Source organism: Eucyclogobius newberryi, unplaced genomic scaffold (genome assembly GCF_026437365.1).
Source record: "Eucyclogobius newberryi isolate DKJ021-1_F unplaced genomic scaffold, fEucNew1.0.hap1 SCAF_1, whole genome shotgun sequence".
NCBI lineage: Eukaryota > Metazoa > Chordata > Actinopteri > Gobiiformes > Gobiidae > Eucyclogobius > Eucyclogobius newberryi.
Window position 1 is genome coordinate 38,671,623 of NW_027315723.1, and position 15,876 is coordinate 38,687,498.

General features: G+C 41.5%; 1 protein-coding gene across 4 annotated transcripts in view; it reads right to left on the bottom strand.

The window, feature by feature from the left end:
* The window catches only part of ryr3 (ryanodine receptor 3), a 77,630-nt gene extending 62,342 nt beyond the window's left edge, over positions 1-15,288 (bottom strand). For 2 of the 4 annotated variants that reach the window (XM_072445765.1, XM_072445748.1), the window contains exons 1-4: positions 15,157-15,288; positions 3,840-3,959; positions 1,863-1,967; positions 761-781 (exon numbers count right to left, since the gene is read on the bottom strand). In XM_072445765.1, coding sequence (XP_072301866.1) covers positions 761-781; positions 1,863-1,967; positions 3,840-3,959; positions 15,157-15,204 — 294 coding nt within the window. In that variant the 5' untranslated portion in view covers positions 15,205-15,288. The remainder of the gene's footprint in view (positions 1-760; positions 782-1,862; positions 1,968-3,839; positions 3,960-15,156) is intronic. The other 2 variants (XM_072445756.1, XM_072445772.1) reach the window with 2 other exon arrangements.
* Between the last annotated feature and the right edge of the window lie 588 nt (positions 15,289-15,876).

Genomic DNA, 15,876 nt, shown 5'->3' on the forward strand with positions numbered 1-15,876 from the left:
AAGGCTTTATTAGACAGGGCAGTTCAGCATGAAAGAGGATGAGAGAGAAGGGGCGGCAGCACATGGAGCCTCGCATATGTGCTGCCGCCTTAACCACTCGGCCCCCTGGCAGCACGCAAGCTTGATTTCCTTCACAGGAAAAGCATCTTCTCACTATACTTTTCCTCATCTTTGTTATCAGAATAGGACAGGACAAAAAGACAATATAATCATAAATTGAAGAACACAAAAACTGGCTCAAAATAAAATAACTGCAAAAGATTAAAATAATTAAGAATTCCCTGAAATCTAAACCGATTTCAGAACATTTCCTCAGGTTATTATGCACCAAACCCAGAGAAAACAGAGCTGCTCACACAAACACATCATTGAAAGGAAAAGGAATCTCTTTATAACATGTCTGACGCTGTATTGGTGAACGAGGCCGGGCAAACATTTGACTTATGTGCACAAGTAGACAGAACCAATGTCTATTTCAGGATTGTCGTAAGTTAAAATTTAGGACCCTGTCAAGTGGAAATTGATTGTCTCCGGTCTGGAGAGTGATGGGTGTTGTGAGAACTTTATCAGCTGTTATCTAAGTAATGAATGCATTTGCACATTCACAGGGTTACATTTATCACCATAGTGAATTCAACATTGATTTGAATGACAATCAAGTAATAGGCATGCGAAAACAGAGGGATTTGACTGGATGTGATGTTAAATCATTCAGAGACAGGGACATGCAGGCTGACGATGAACAAGCAAATGAACCTACCCATTTGTCATGGTCAGCACTCTAGTGACACAAATACAGATGAAGAGAACGAATTATTTTGAAGTGTGGCAGCAATTACACTATGAGAGAATTATGAGTGCGAGAAACAGGCCCTCCCTCAGGAAGTGAGGACCATGATTTATTAGAGTTGCATTCTAGCCAGCAGTGTTGTGCCAAACAAGGCGAGCCAACCATGTTGCTTTGGTGACTACAATACAAATCTGCTTGCTCCCTAATCACAATGCAGAGCTGTCTCTCAGCAGAGGGGAGCTGCCTGCCACACTGTGTGGTGCATTTAGAGAACACAGCCAGAGCCACCCAGCACGGCCCATATGTACTCTGTACTTTGTGTACTTTATGTGCTGATGCATTCTGGGCTGTGTCTGGCTGTGGCAGTCGTGAGTGCACTACAACCATTCATGCTATAGGTATTCTCATCTCTGCTCCTTTTAGACAAAAATGTCTGTGCACAATAACCTGTTAAAAAGTACAGACCAGAGGTTTCCCAAGGAATAGAGATAGAATGTCACTACATTTGCAATGTTTTCTCTTTTTGGTTGTTTTTTAAAATACAATTTTGAAATTATTCTCATAAAAGTACTGCTGACTGAGGTAAAATGCTACATATTCTACTTTAGCGCAGAAAGTATGATTCTGCCAACATGTGTGGAGGCATTGATGAAGAAAGAACAGACAGTGTGCAGTGTCCTCTTCTCTTGTCCCCGGACGCTCTTTCAATATCACTGTGTCTCATCTTGTTCAATACACAGCACATGTTCATCAACTCCCGCTGAGTATTAACTTACAGCTCCTGGATCAGATGGATGTACAAAAATGTATTAAAGCCTGAGATAAAAAATGCAATCAAAACCCAAATCTTCTGTTCATTTTCTTGTTTTGGAGCGTCTTCTTTTTGCAGTGTTGCGGTTGAGATTCCATGTAGGTAATAATTATGTTCTTTAGATCTCCTGAAACGATGGTCAAAGATGGGGCTAGCTCTTCAGGTCTGATCAAGTCCTAGTTTAGACCAAAGCAGTCTTGGTCCACATTTAGACATCTAGTCATGTTTTGTTTAAAATGGTACTAGACGTCCAGCACTCACCCCTTCGCTGCTCGGCCCGGTGTTTGCCAGCATCTCCTGCAGAGCTCGCACGGACAGAGACTGCTCCAGCACAAAGTTACAGATGCACAAGTCTGGAGGAACATACTGCGACAGGGGAAAACAAAACCAGAAATCAATTTGCTTTGGATGACAAGTATTACTGTTGCTTTCCATTTACTTTTAACAATTAAAACAAATTTTACCCTGAAACAAGCAGGAATGTTTGTCCTTCCATTGCCCTTTACTTACACATTGTTCAATTCAACTGTGTGGAATATGTACCGTATATATAGTAGGAATAACGAAATTTCCCCTTGTGTGGACATTTATGGATTATCTTATCTTATCTTAATATGCCTTTAATGTATCTAAGACATTGAAGTGTGAAGGCTCGTTTTCATATTAGCTGTAATATAATTGCACTATATTTTTCCAACAAAGCAATTCATTTCAGGCCCAGGAATGAAAACCTGCAAAATGTTGAGACATTTGACATTTCACAATAGTGCCAGTGTTGTTACACCCCTTGGGTCATATTTTTGTTCTTAATTACTTATAGTCATGATGTTCAGGATATTTCGGTTATAGGCACTGCTGGACAGTAACATTAGATGTTGACCCCTGACCTGAGCTCTGAAGTGAGAAATGTGAGCTCAGGGAAGGGCCGTGGTGATAATGAGCAGAGCCTAAGCTGAAACTCAATATGAAAAGCAACAGAACAAGGACCCTCCTGGAAAATTCAAATAGGACTGAGACAAGACCACTGCACAAACCTTTACACTCATGTTTACCCCTGGAAAACACTTAGGAAACATAAGAAACCAAATCAAGTGTTAAAAGTAATAGTATGTCACTCAGAAAGAAGGTGTTCTGGAGCTCAGTGAGAAGGCAGAAGTGTGACTGACAGATTATACATTCATGACAAAAACATAAGAGTGAGTAGAGGATAGGCTGGAACATGGCTGTCAGGTCTTATCGCTTAATAACTTCCTTCACTCGGCCTGAGCTTGAAATGCACAGCTCGTGAAGCGAAGCATCCTGGTGTGGAGGCTGATCGTCTGTTTGTCACCCTGGCACATTAGGACGTGTAAAGCCAGGTCAAGCCAGCATAAAATATGACATTATGCTATCACTGATAACAGGACACAACAGCACGATGCACTGTAGATGCTTCAACTACGGAATTCTTCAACATGGATAACAGTAAGATTACTGAGATGTCCCTCTGGGCCAGAGATGATGATTCTGACTTTTCTAAACATAAGACGTCTCTGTTTGGTAACAGAGCGCAGCTAGGGTGGTAAAGTTAGAGCTGCATCACATATCTATAGACATTGCTTTAAGTCTAGGGATGTCTGTCTATAGAAAAGAGTAAAGTTTCAGCGCTGGGACTTCATTTGGGGATGGTCATCTAATTAACTCAATGCAAAGTGTCTGCACTTTACCAAAGCGGATGGATACAACAGAATCAGGCTAGTGGTTTTAGTGTCTCTTTGATTTACAGAGAAAACCTGCCAAGAACCTGCTGCACTGCTTGATGCAACCATTAACACCAAAATTATTCTAATAAGGATATCTGTCATATTTACACACTGTGCTTCTCAGTAAAGTAACCTATTATTAATTACAAAAAGATCACCTATCAGAAGTGTTTGCCAACGCTAAATAAAAAACGAGGTGATTGTTCAAAGCTGGGCCAGCTTCATAAACTTAAGTGAGCTGCACTCCCTAGATTACTTTTCGCAACTTTGTTATTGTGAAACTTTGAAGGATACATCATCAGCACAAAAACTAAATTACTTTTAACACATTCTTTACACTTTTCCAAACCTTTAAATCAAAAGGAACATTCACAACATTAAAAAGTATAGTATAATATTAGAACTAGATTGGGCATTACACCAATGCAATGTGCTCAGTTTAAGTCACAGTCATAATAACAATCTAACACAGTCACAAATCCTGTGTATCCCTCACCTTGGCCTCAGAAGTGGGCTCGAGGTAGCAGAGTCGGTTGCCCAGGCCCTCAACCGCCAGGCAGAACTTGCGATGCTCCTTCTGGATGGTGGCCACACTCTGGAGCACCACCTCATCGTCCTGCACACACAGAGCAGCAGTTATTCATGTGTATTCAATGGTTCATTTACAATAATGTCATAATGTTTGTGTAATCCCTCATTCGTCCAGGAGTGTTCCATTGTAGAAAAATATTCAGTTGTATCATCTAGACTCTGTTTTTTAGGAAAAACTAAATGTCTCGACACTCATTCGAGAGTCATATTGATCGAGTAGATTGAAAATGACTCTCCGATGAGTATCGAAACGTCCAGATGACTACAACTGAATCTTTTTCTACGCTACTTCATAATACTATAAAAATGGACCACATACAGTATGTGTGGGAGTGGGATTGTCACAGGAACACATTGATTCAATGGTGTAATCAAACCACTAAGCATTTTAGGACAGTAATACAAGTAATACAAATTGTTACAATATTCACCAATAGCGACACATCAGTTAAATAAAGGTCCTTTTGAACCAATATTATTATGTCCAATACAAATGTGGTGGCTTGATGTATTCAGGCTCACCCACAAATGAGCATCTCTGCGTTTGGATACTGCACCCAGGAGCTATACACAATTATTGATTGACATGTGTGTGTGCGTGTACATGTGTGTGTGCGTTATGTGTGTGTGTGTGCGTGTGCATTATGTGTGTGTGCGTTATGTGTGTGTGTGTGTGTGTGTGTGCGTTATGTGTGTGTGTGTGTGTGTGTGCGTGTACATGTGTGTGTGCGTTATGTGTGTGTGTGTGCGTGTGCATTATGTGTGTGTGCGTTATGTGTGTGTGTGTGTGTGTGTGTGTGCGCGTGTACATGTGTGTGTGCGTTATGTGTGTGTGTGTGCGTGTACATGTGTGTGTGCGTGCGTGTGTGTGTGTGTGTGTGTGTGTGTGTGTGCGTGTACCAGCTCACGTCCCACTCCAGGCTCAGTTGATGGTTGCTATGGTTCTCGCCGCCTTCACAACAGCAATAATACACCAGATTTAGATACAGCGCCCAGTGATTCAGGACGTGAGACCAAAGACCATCCACTTTACGCAATACATTCAACAGACATACTCTAATTAGCTGCTTTGTTTGTTATAGGATATAAAAGATAGACAGATTTTCCAGCAATCTATAACTTAAGCTGTTAAAAAATTGATTCTTAACACATCTCCTTCGTCACGTAGCTGAAGTTTCGACCTGCTGGGGTCAAAGCACCAAAGTAGGGATGAAAATCCTTGATGATTGATACAATCATCAACTAATTCTATCATTTAATATTCATTATGTGAACTATGCACAGACTCCAAAACATGCCGTGTGCTAAGATAACGGACTAGGAATAGCGGGTGATATGAAATGTATACTGTAACTATATTTTTAGTAGTCTGCACAAAACTATTCTCATTAATTATACATCAATTATATTTTGTCAGTATCAAGTTGATATTCAAATGTTGTTTACCTTCAAATCAACAGTCATGGAAAGGACAATGTATAGATTTTGTGTTTTGGCTGAAAAACCTACTTTGACATTAAGTGTAGTGAGTCAATACAGAGCGAGTCTTCGAGCAGCATCCTTTTAACTTTACCTTGGTTTAAAAATGTCGTCGTCACAAATCTTTCCTGATCAAACAAACTACACTCACACCGTATACATTTGTTTGTGTCTGTTGATCTTAAAGTTACAGGCAACGGTAAAGACGAAAGTCAATACGTGCTGGAGACTTTCCACCTCTTAAACCAAATAAAAACAGCGGGTTTCTCTGGCGCTGGTAAAGACTCTGGGGTCATAGAACGGCAGTGGGACCTGGCATCATCCCTGATACTATATTTGTGTTGCTCTGTGGCGTCCTGGCTTTAAGCTGCTTTAAAATGGTAACAGGTCATTATCATTCCAATGGCATTTGAACACCAGGTGACAAATGTCGATTGTAATGCACCTTCTGCGGTGTAGGCCACTGGCTGTGACTCACACACTTAAAGATCCTGAACAAATAACAGTCCTTGTATAGAAGCACCAAGCTTTTCTTTGACACCAATCTAGAAGTGTAGACCAACAATGATGTCCACTATAGTCCCCTATCATCAATAACAGACAACGCACTCTATGCCTGCTACAGACAGATGGGGTAAGTCATATTTTTGGTTGGGCTGACTTCCGTCTAAATAAAACGAGGTCATGCGCGGTGAAATATGGTCCCCTGTTGCTACATATCAGAGCTCTCTCATTAAAATTGGAAGCCTCTGATCAGTCTTTTTCACAGGTGCAGCTACTACGTGTCAACTACGGTGACTTCCTATCAGCTTTTCGATCGGCCTGTGCGTCGCTGACTTGATCAGGAGCCAGAGAATGTTGTGAATCCAAGGCAAAGTGATATCACAGTAGCAGTGCGCCATCTGCTAGACCGCTAAAGACCCACAGCAACTATGTATAGGGCAGGTCCAAAGACAGGCGATAAGGCAGGGTTGCGAGTTCAACTAATTAAAAAACATACCATGTCATATGCAATTTTTCATTTCATCACAATTACATTTTCAACTAACATTCATAGTTCACATTCTAATGACGTCCAGGAGATCATATTAAGCACTGAACTACATGAAAGAATTGCATATCAGAACGTTATTTCAGATTTTCTATTATATACTTCCTAATAGTTCTGTATTAGCAATTCTACTTTCAGCCATTGTTGGATATTAATAAGAACAATGGTGCTCCATCCTTTCCATCCTCTGCATGTGAAATTTTTGCAGGTTCTTCAGGACATTTCCCTCACTGGTTTACCCCCTTGAGGCCGGCCCGTCTTATTAAACAGACAGTAACAGGTGGCCGTGCATTGAGCTGCGAGATGCACCCACAACCGAAACCCGAGAGCTCCGCACGCCCCCCTGAGCCAAATCTTCTCCCTCAGCCCGACCGCCGATGCCACCAATGTGAACTTGAGAAAAGGTGAATCTGTTCAATCCCTCAGCGCTGCTATTTTGACAAGCATGCTTTGCACATGCTCATTGGACGTCAACAGTAGGACCAGAGAGGGCAAGAGGTAGAGGCAGGAGTCATAGGTAGGACAGTGGATTTCATGCCGTTTGCGTCCATGTTCACACTGTCTCGATGTGTACTCAGTCTAAATGGCTGTGACCACAGGCGTCGTGTTTCTCATAAATGTCAGTCTGGGCGCTAAGTACAGACTGAGCTTCATGTCTTTAGAAATATGTCACTGCACATGAACAAAAACTTCAAAATGTGTTTGAAAAGGTCCATGGCAGGACCTGTGCAAGAACAGTGCAACATCTCTCTCCATTTGATAAAGATTGATTTCCTATTGTGACTTGAGGGGCAGAAGAAAACAACAAAGCCAGCAGAAAACAGGGAGCAGGGAGTGACTAACAGCTAATGAGCCAAACTCCACAGCTACCATATTTTATGTTGACAGGCAGCTCCAGAGGCTGGCCCCGGTCTGTCATACTCTGAACATACACGGAACTCAGCCTTAGACTCACTCAAATGCTCCATATAAAAACAGGGAGCAGTGTCGTGCCTTTGGCGACAGGTATCAATGATCAAAATGTATTTCCTTTGTGTGGGTCATAAAAATGTTAATGTAAATTTAAATAAATCAGGAAGCCACAAGCCACTGCTACAGATCACTGTTCTTACAACAAATTGGATTTTCTTGGCATACTTTGCATTCATGCTGCTCGATCCAAGCTTCAAATAAAAGAAGCTCCCACCTCCGCCCCGGGACAAGGAAGCAGGAGGTGTCCGCTCAGGGACAGAACAGGCTCTTGTACACACCATCATCCTGGTGAGAACAGTGGAGCTGCAGAGCACTCACATATGTGGGACAGAGACATTCACCTGAGGCTAAGCTCCTCTACATCGACGCCACTGTGCTGACTCTGCTCTCTGGAAAATGGAAGAGGATTTAAGACACAATATCTAATCTAAGACAGTGTAAACTGCACATAAATATCCCGCACATGAAATAGCCAGTTGACAGATTGAGTCATCTGTGAACTCTTCTATGTCTTGTTTTGGTCAAAACATTATGGGGGACATAATATGTAAAATGTAATTACATGTGCTTTTAACCATGTTACAGAGTTTTGGGTGACTCATGCTCCCCTACAGACTAGCTCCGCCCCCTGCTCTTTACTGACACTGTAATCCAGTCGTCTTCAAATGACAGAAAGTCAGAAAATGTTTATTGCTATTGTCAGTGAACCAAATTCACAGGTTAGGAACTTACTTAGATGATTCGATACAACATACAACAATGAACAATGTTAAAAGAAAGATATTTTAGATTTTCTTTTTCAAAAGTGCTCAAATCAGCAAAATGTGTATCAAATTAAGTAAATGTATTACATTGTATCCTGTCCTTTTGTGCATCCATTGGAACTACAGAGCATAACAGCAGAGGCTTCACCAACAGCAGGGAAAGAGTACGATGCAATTAAAGTACAATAAATATTTTGTGTGTTCCACGTTACAGTTTGAAAATCCGACCTCGGAGAACAACTCTAATGCAGCACAATTTGCAATTATTCTAAAAATTATGACTCATTATGAGTCATATGCGTTTGGTTCAAATTGTTTTTCACACACACACATTAAAATCTGCAACTGGTTGTGATGCTACTCAATACTGCAGTTTAAAAAGAACAAAATAAAATCATGCTGGACAGTGAGACAGTTATATACTGTTTAATACTGTTTTATACTGCACCTTACTATCAACAGCCTTTTGGACTCAGCAAAGTTGAAATCCTTATCATTTCATGACAACTATGATAGAGCTGCCTCTTCCTCCACTGCACCAGAACCCACTAACACAACACACATTAAAACACTGCAGCAGCTGACTGATGCTGGGCAGTGGGACTGTAGTGAATGAAATGGTGTCTGAGAAATGCAATAGTTTGTCTGCAGCTGATGTATAATTGTCTAATTGTGTCTTTGTTGATTTTGTTGATGTGTACCTCACTTATTATGTTTTTTTAATATATATGGCAAATATTTAAATTACATGATAAAAAACACTGCCATAGCTCTGTGCAAACTGCTGTCACATGAGTGTATGAGAAGCGCCTGCATTAACGCCCTGCAGAACCAGCCAACGGCTCAGTCTTCTTCATTTATTTATAATGTGGCTCTTTAAGCTGTATTTTTAGACACATTCTCATTCACATGTTTAACATGGAAGGATAAAATGTAGAAGAAAATATATATTAAAAAATATAACCTAAAAGTAAAAATATATATATTTAGTATTTTGACATTTCAAAAAGATGACTTTGTTCTCCTGTTGCTACAGGACAGAAATATGCTGTGTGCCTGTGACGACTAAAGTCTCATGTCCATTCTCCTGCCAAACAACACTGTCCGGCTTTGCTGTTACCGGTGGCTCGATCAATACACTGGAAGGAAGTCTTTCTCATTCAATTTCTATCAAGACCAGGAAGCTTAGATCAAACAACTACACTCGTCTCTCCAGCTCAAGTGGTCAAACAATTATTAACCCTTAGAAAGTAGTTAGTAAAAAACGACTTTCAAAGCAAACAAGAAACCATTCTAAGTTTTAGAATCAATAATAAACTAATGGCTGCGTGTTATATTTTGGTTATCCCTTTATAACTTGGATATTTGATACGATGCTTGCTCACATATACTATGTTTGTAATTATCCCTCTTCATCTACACTGACACTGGACTCCGCTCATGCCTGACTCTGTCAAGACTTCAACCTCTTACATCACCCATAAGCCATGAGGGAAAGTTCTCCAGTATACAAGTCGTGTTTGTAGTTAAAAAAATCCAACCAACTCATTCAGGGTGATAATCCACCGCTGCATTAAAACATTACTACTGTGGAAATGTAACAGGTCTGGCCTTCCTCCAACTGTTAAACCACAGTCTGTTAAACTTGGAAATATGTTGTATATTACCCTGTGGTATCGAGCATACAACATCTAAATGCCACTTTATCCCTATAAAAATGGTGTTAAAGTGTCATTGGTCCTATCCTGTCCTGACAGAGGCACATCTAGTATCATAGTGGCGTGTCAGAGAGCAGAGCTGTATGTGCTGTGGAAGCATCATCTTTAAAAAGGCTAAATTTAAACCTCTAGAGCCCAAGCTTTGGTATGCAGCAGGCTTCAGAACAACATAAACCCCAAAGCCCTCTGCAGCGGCCACTGGAGCACCAACCAACACCTGGCCTTTATAGAGCAACAAGTACTACCTGGTTCACTGAGGTTAAATAACTCCTTACGCATTGTAGGGTTTGGAATGCCAACAATTCCCATACTTTCACAAATGTCACGGAGAGATGATCCATCAATCATAAAGAACCACAACACACCACTTTTCAGACATTTTCCAGAAGAAAAAGAAAAAGCCTAATAAATAAAGTTTGAAAGCTCTCTCAGGGCTAATCAGCTGTGGAAACTAAACCACCAGACCCATGACTTTATTTGAAATACGTTATAATAATTTTAGATTTTAAATGTGATTTTTTTTCACATTTCAAACCATTTAATGAAATATCCCAGTAACATGTATTTTCACCTTTGGCTCATTAATTAGTTAATAGCTTTATGTCCTAATAGTCCTCTAGTTTAATATATCTTAGGCACTAGCCGTCAGTGCCGCCGCACATAACACGCATCAAGTGCTCCAAGGGGCATCAGCAGCTTGACCAGGCAGTTTGGATTGAATAACATGGGCTATTTGGGCAGCAGCTGCACTGTTCCTTTGGCAATTAAATGTTGATCCTACAGTAGACTGTCTTAGTTCTTTATCAATTCAAATTAGGACTCAAGTGTCACCTCGCTCTCTCCTTAGTGAGACAGAACAGGCTCAGGTCAGGGGCACCGCTGGAACAGGTTTTGACCCCTCAGAAGTATTCTAGAAACCCCAAGGTACAAAACGGTCTATAGATTATGAATTAGCCTGCAGCTCCGCAGAGACAAAGAGTTTCAGAGTGGTTCAACTTCTTACAAATGTCTAAATCATGTTTTCATAAATGCATCAGAAAACGTGAATATTTTGCTGCCTATAGAGTTTTTTAGGGCTCAATCTGTTCTGCAGAAGAGCAGGATAAGGGCTTCAGGTGACGCTGGAGCAGGGGCAGAGCAGGGATAATCAGGGACTGTGGGGGGGGCCCTCATACTAAACTGTAATGAGTTGCTAATAATATTGCACCTAAAATGCACAAGAATACAGATTTTTTTTTTTTTTTAAATATAACCTTAATGTTGTATTACAGACATCAAACCCCTATGTATTTTTTATCCGTTCAAAGTGGATTTGGGACATAGGGGCATTACTGAACATTTCTGCTTAGGGCACCTTCATGGCTAACAGCGGCCCTACTAGCCTTAGCCTAAATGCCAGTATATTATGACTGTTTAACAACATAACTGTATCAGGGTCAGTTCAGGCCTGAACAACAGCAAATTGCAGCCACATCTGTCATGGTAGCAACGTTATGCTTGTATTTTTACCAGCTAAAATCAAACGGAGCATAACATTATGACATGGTCTAAAACAGTGCAAATAGCTGATTTAAACTGAGTATAGTTCTTTGAGAGTGCTGATATTTTGGACATATAATGCTGACCGTTGAGTCATTGAAACTTTTGTGTCTTTCAGGGCGGTACAGAGCAGCGTTGAAGTGTGGCACTATAGTGTTACAAGAGGCATCAGTCTTCACTTTGCAGCAGAGGTGAAATCTTTTGCCGAGTTGTTGTTCCTTACTGTTTCCTTTGACGGATAATCCCCTGCCACTGCCAGCATTCCCACTGCTACACATAATCAGCAAGGTGAAAGAGTGTCTGAGCTCAAATTGATTAACAATGTCGAGACCCGTGTCACCACCTCACATCACTGTCCGCCACACGGTATCTGTCGTTAATGATCATCGTTGATCTCTTTGACAATGTTTTACATAGCCTTGAAATCAAGACCGCAGACACCAAGACATCAGAAGGACTTAAAGTAGACGGGACCAGAGTAAACCGTGAAACTGGAGCCGATGGGAATAGAGAGCGGATGATTTCATATACAGTCCTATTTTGCTGAAGTAAGAGGATGTAGAGGGTTAATAATGTCTCAATGTACATTCTCTTCAATTAGAACTAGTGACAAAATGGTTTTTACTTTGAATAGCTACACAGTGCTTTGGTTCGTGTCGCCATATATATTTGCCCCTGTAGATTTAACGGGGGGCTTTCCAAATCCCTCGTCTTGTATTCAGGAGATAAGGTATAATTTCTGTCAAATACAAGATCAACCGCATCATTCCACTGTGTCTTATTTTAGTTGGTATCAAAATAAGGCTCAATTTTGTTTTATAAGACCATAAATACCCTGCGACGAGTTGGCCACTGTCCAGGGTGTACCCCGCCTAAGGCCCAAAGTCACTGGGATAGGCTCCAGTCACCCGCGACCCCGAAAGAGAACAAGCGGTTGAAAATGAATGAATGAAAGACCATAAATATAGGAGGGAATTCATTCTAGTATCGTTTTGTACAATGCAATGTTTGCTTCCTTGGTTCAAATAGTAGCTTTTTTTCAATAAATGTGGAATAGTTCAGTCGAGATCACAGCTGTTAGCTTACTAACAGCACGTGCCCTTAAGTGGTCAAATAACAATGACAGTGCAACGCCCTTGTTGACAACATCAGTTAGTACGTACAACTCATAACTTCTCTGAACACATGCCAGCTGAACACAAGCTTTAGCCAGTAATGTTAACCCTGGTGCTTTAGTGATTCCTTTGGGCCGAGCGTTCTCTCAGCGCTGGGCTTTAATAACACGCGGGGCGGACCTCAGGGAAGCCTCACTTGCTCACTTTGCTGTTGTCATCAGATAAGCAGGACGTTGTGACAGTAGAAACTAAAGCTGGGCTGGGTCAGCGTATCACCAGGTACAAGGCTTTAGCAATTTCCGGTTTATTGCAAAAAACATTCTACTGAAAACTCTCCCTGTTACACTGTGTTGTGTATGACAAACGCAGCTGCAGCTTTCTGACAAATGCCCAGCCAGAATGCTCCTCTGTAACGTTTACTACAACAGTTTATTGACTTTGATATGGACATTGGCAAATGTCCGTTTTTGGCAATAACAGCAAGGAGACAATATCAGTGTTGGCTGAAAATAAATTCCACATTGAACTATCTCTACTTCTCTACTTGCTAAACTGGCTTTAACCTGAAAAATGGCCTATATTAAACAAGCTCTGCCCTCTAATGTAATGCACCCAACAAATCCCATAAAGAGGAGTCACTTCAGCTGTCACTGCTCACATTCCAATTCAAGTTAAATGATTCTGCTCAGTATTTTTTTAGGACCTTTATTTGATCTTATACACCAGAGCAAGACAGTCCCTCCGTGATTTTGTAGATTTTAAGCACAATAACCTTCCAGATCAAAACCAGTCGCAGAATATTGTAGACAGCGATACGGGGTGATTAAATACTGGTACTCAGATCCCCCTGAGGATAGATTCAGGTGTCTAACTTCATGCCTTTTGCCTTGCCCCGGGACACAGCATCAGGAAACACTCAGGAGATCACTGAAGCTGAACACTGTGCCAACTCTGCTGCTGTAAATAAATAACAATGGCACTGACAGACTTAGAACAAAATCAATATGACTGTTTGCGTTTTCTCCATTGCTTTGAATGCGTACACACAAATGTAAAAGAGCAGCTCTAAATCTTGTCGGTGATAAATTCTAACTGTTCAGTGTGCCCAACCTCTAAGCAATTCATCTTGGATAAAAGCACTACTACAGCATAACAATAATGACTCTAGTTTGGAATTGCGCAGATACACAGTACTTTGACATAGTACTGTCAAAAGTACTTGCATGAGAATTATAATATCTAATCTGAAATGATTTAAAAAGTCAAAATCATCACATCTAAGTGTACTGTTGCCACTCCAAACCCCTGATGAATTCAAATGACTGCATTGGATTCTGGAAGGAACAGATCATCCTTTTGGTCTGTACTCTCCCTGCCAAAGTAATCTAATGAGAATTGAGATTTTAAACTATTCAAATCAATTCAATTCTATTTATTGTCTACGCACATCTTACAACAGCATTTGCCTCGAAGGGTTGAACTAAATTGTTGATTTCACCAACAGAACAATGAAACATTCATTGGTCAATAATGGAGAAGCTGATTAACCAGCGTTCACAAAAATGAAGCAGCTGCATAACTGTCCCAGACCATCCGTGTCCATAGACCCGCCTTCACTGTGAGAACAACAGCAACAACAACAACAACAACAACAACAACAGCAACAACAACAACAACAACAACAACAACAGAAGGGGAAATGGAGAAACTCGAGGACAATCAACATCTAGAGAACAACCTCTCCCATCCATTTTAAATATACCTTAGGCAATGCAAATGTCTATGTAGAGCACATGCTTAATGTTCTATTCAGTACAACTAATGATTTTATGCAAAACACATTATTCAATTACATGGTCTGAATGTAATAATGTTATACAAGCATTGGGTGTCAGGGGTAAGAATTTGATTTTAAGAATGCATTATAACTATATTTTACACACGAGACTGAGGCAGACAACCAGTGTAACTTTAGAGACATCTATATAAGGTGCTTTCAGACAAAGACAATGCAACACCACTGGGAGCCATACGCCCCTGGCTCAGCCAAGAAATAGTCCCACCACACCAACATACAAGCTGTCAGATCATTTACAAGTGGGCCCATAACTGCTGTGCATATCCACATAGAGCAGGCTCCGTGACCAATCTGCGTCAAAAAACTAAAATAGTAATCGCAGGGGGTGAGCGTGAGTGCCAGCAACAACTTAGCAGAAAGTCCCTGAGCCAAAGAGACAACGTCCACCTATAGCTGTGACTGTGATGTGTGTGACACGGATATTAGGGGCTGTGATAACAGCTAAAATCATGTTTTAGTCCTTGCACCTGCAGAAGCTCATTGACATTCTCCAGGCGCGAGCCCGACAGGTGTGTGTCCTGTGCCACAGCGCGAGCCCCGCGACCGGAGCGCAAACCGTGCAGCAAACCCCCTGTCCGGGGGGGAAATGTGTCCCAAGTCACGCAGTCATGCCAGACAAGCACTGAAGTAAACCACAGCGCGCTCCTTCCTCTGGGCGTCAATTAGAGATTGGGAAATGTCCCCACTAAAGGACAGCGCCAGCCCCATGACACGAGCTTTACTTACTGTTCTCAAGAACTGGATCTCATCTTCCCCTTCTCCGCCCTCAGCCATGGCTATGAAGGAGCCTGCTCAGACCCAAGCCGCCACTGACTGGCGGCAGCAACGCGATGCTGAGCCTCTCAAGCCGATATTAGCATAGAGCTCATCCAGAGCCATGTAGGGCAGCCCGGCGAGCCCCCCTCTCCCCTCGGACTGCTCTCCTCCGACACCCCCCTGTCCCCCCGTCCCAGACCCACCGTCCCAGACCCCCCGTCCCAGACCCCCAGCAGCAGTGCGGAGCAGGTGGTGCCACAGAAGCAGAAGAAGAAGGGCTTTGGGACAGACTGATGCTGAGGAGGAGGATTCAGATGATCATCCGTCTCTCTCTGCAGTTATAAAGTTATGAATGAACACGGCGATGCACTGCGCAGTCTAAACCATGTCTTTTTCAGATGAGATCACGTTCAGAATTTTAGCTTCCATTAAACTCTCTACACGTACCCTTCATTATTCATTAGGCCTATTAGTTTTAGGTTAAATGTGTAAGTATAATATAAGTACTTTTCTGGCTCTGTACAGTGCACCAGAGCCTGCCAAGTGCTGTGATTCCTACTGCTGATTTGCTTTTTCATACTGATAGTGTATCAGTATGCAAACTGGTGCTTGTTATTTCAGGAGGGTTAAAATGTTTATTTTGTTACAATCCAAAGTCTGTAGCACATTCATCAAAGAAACTCAAGTTTT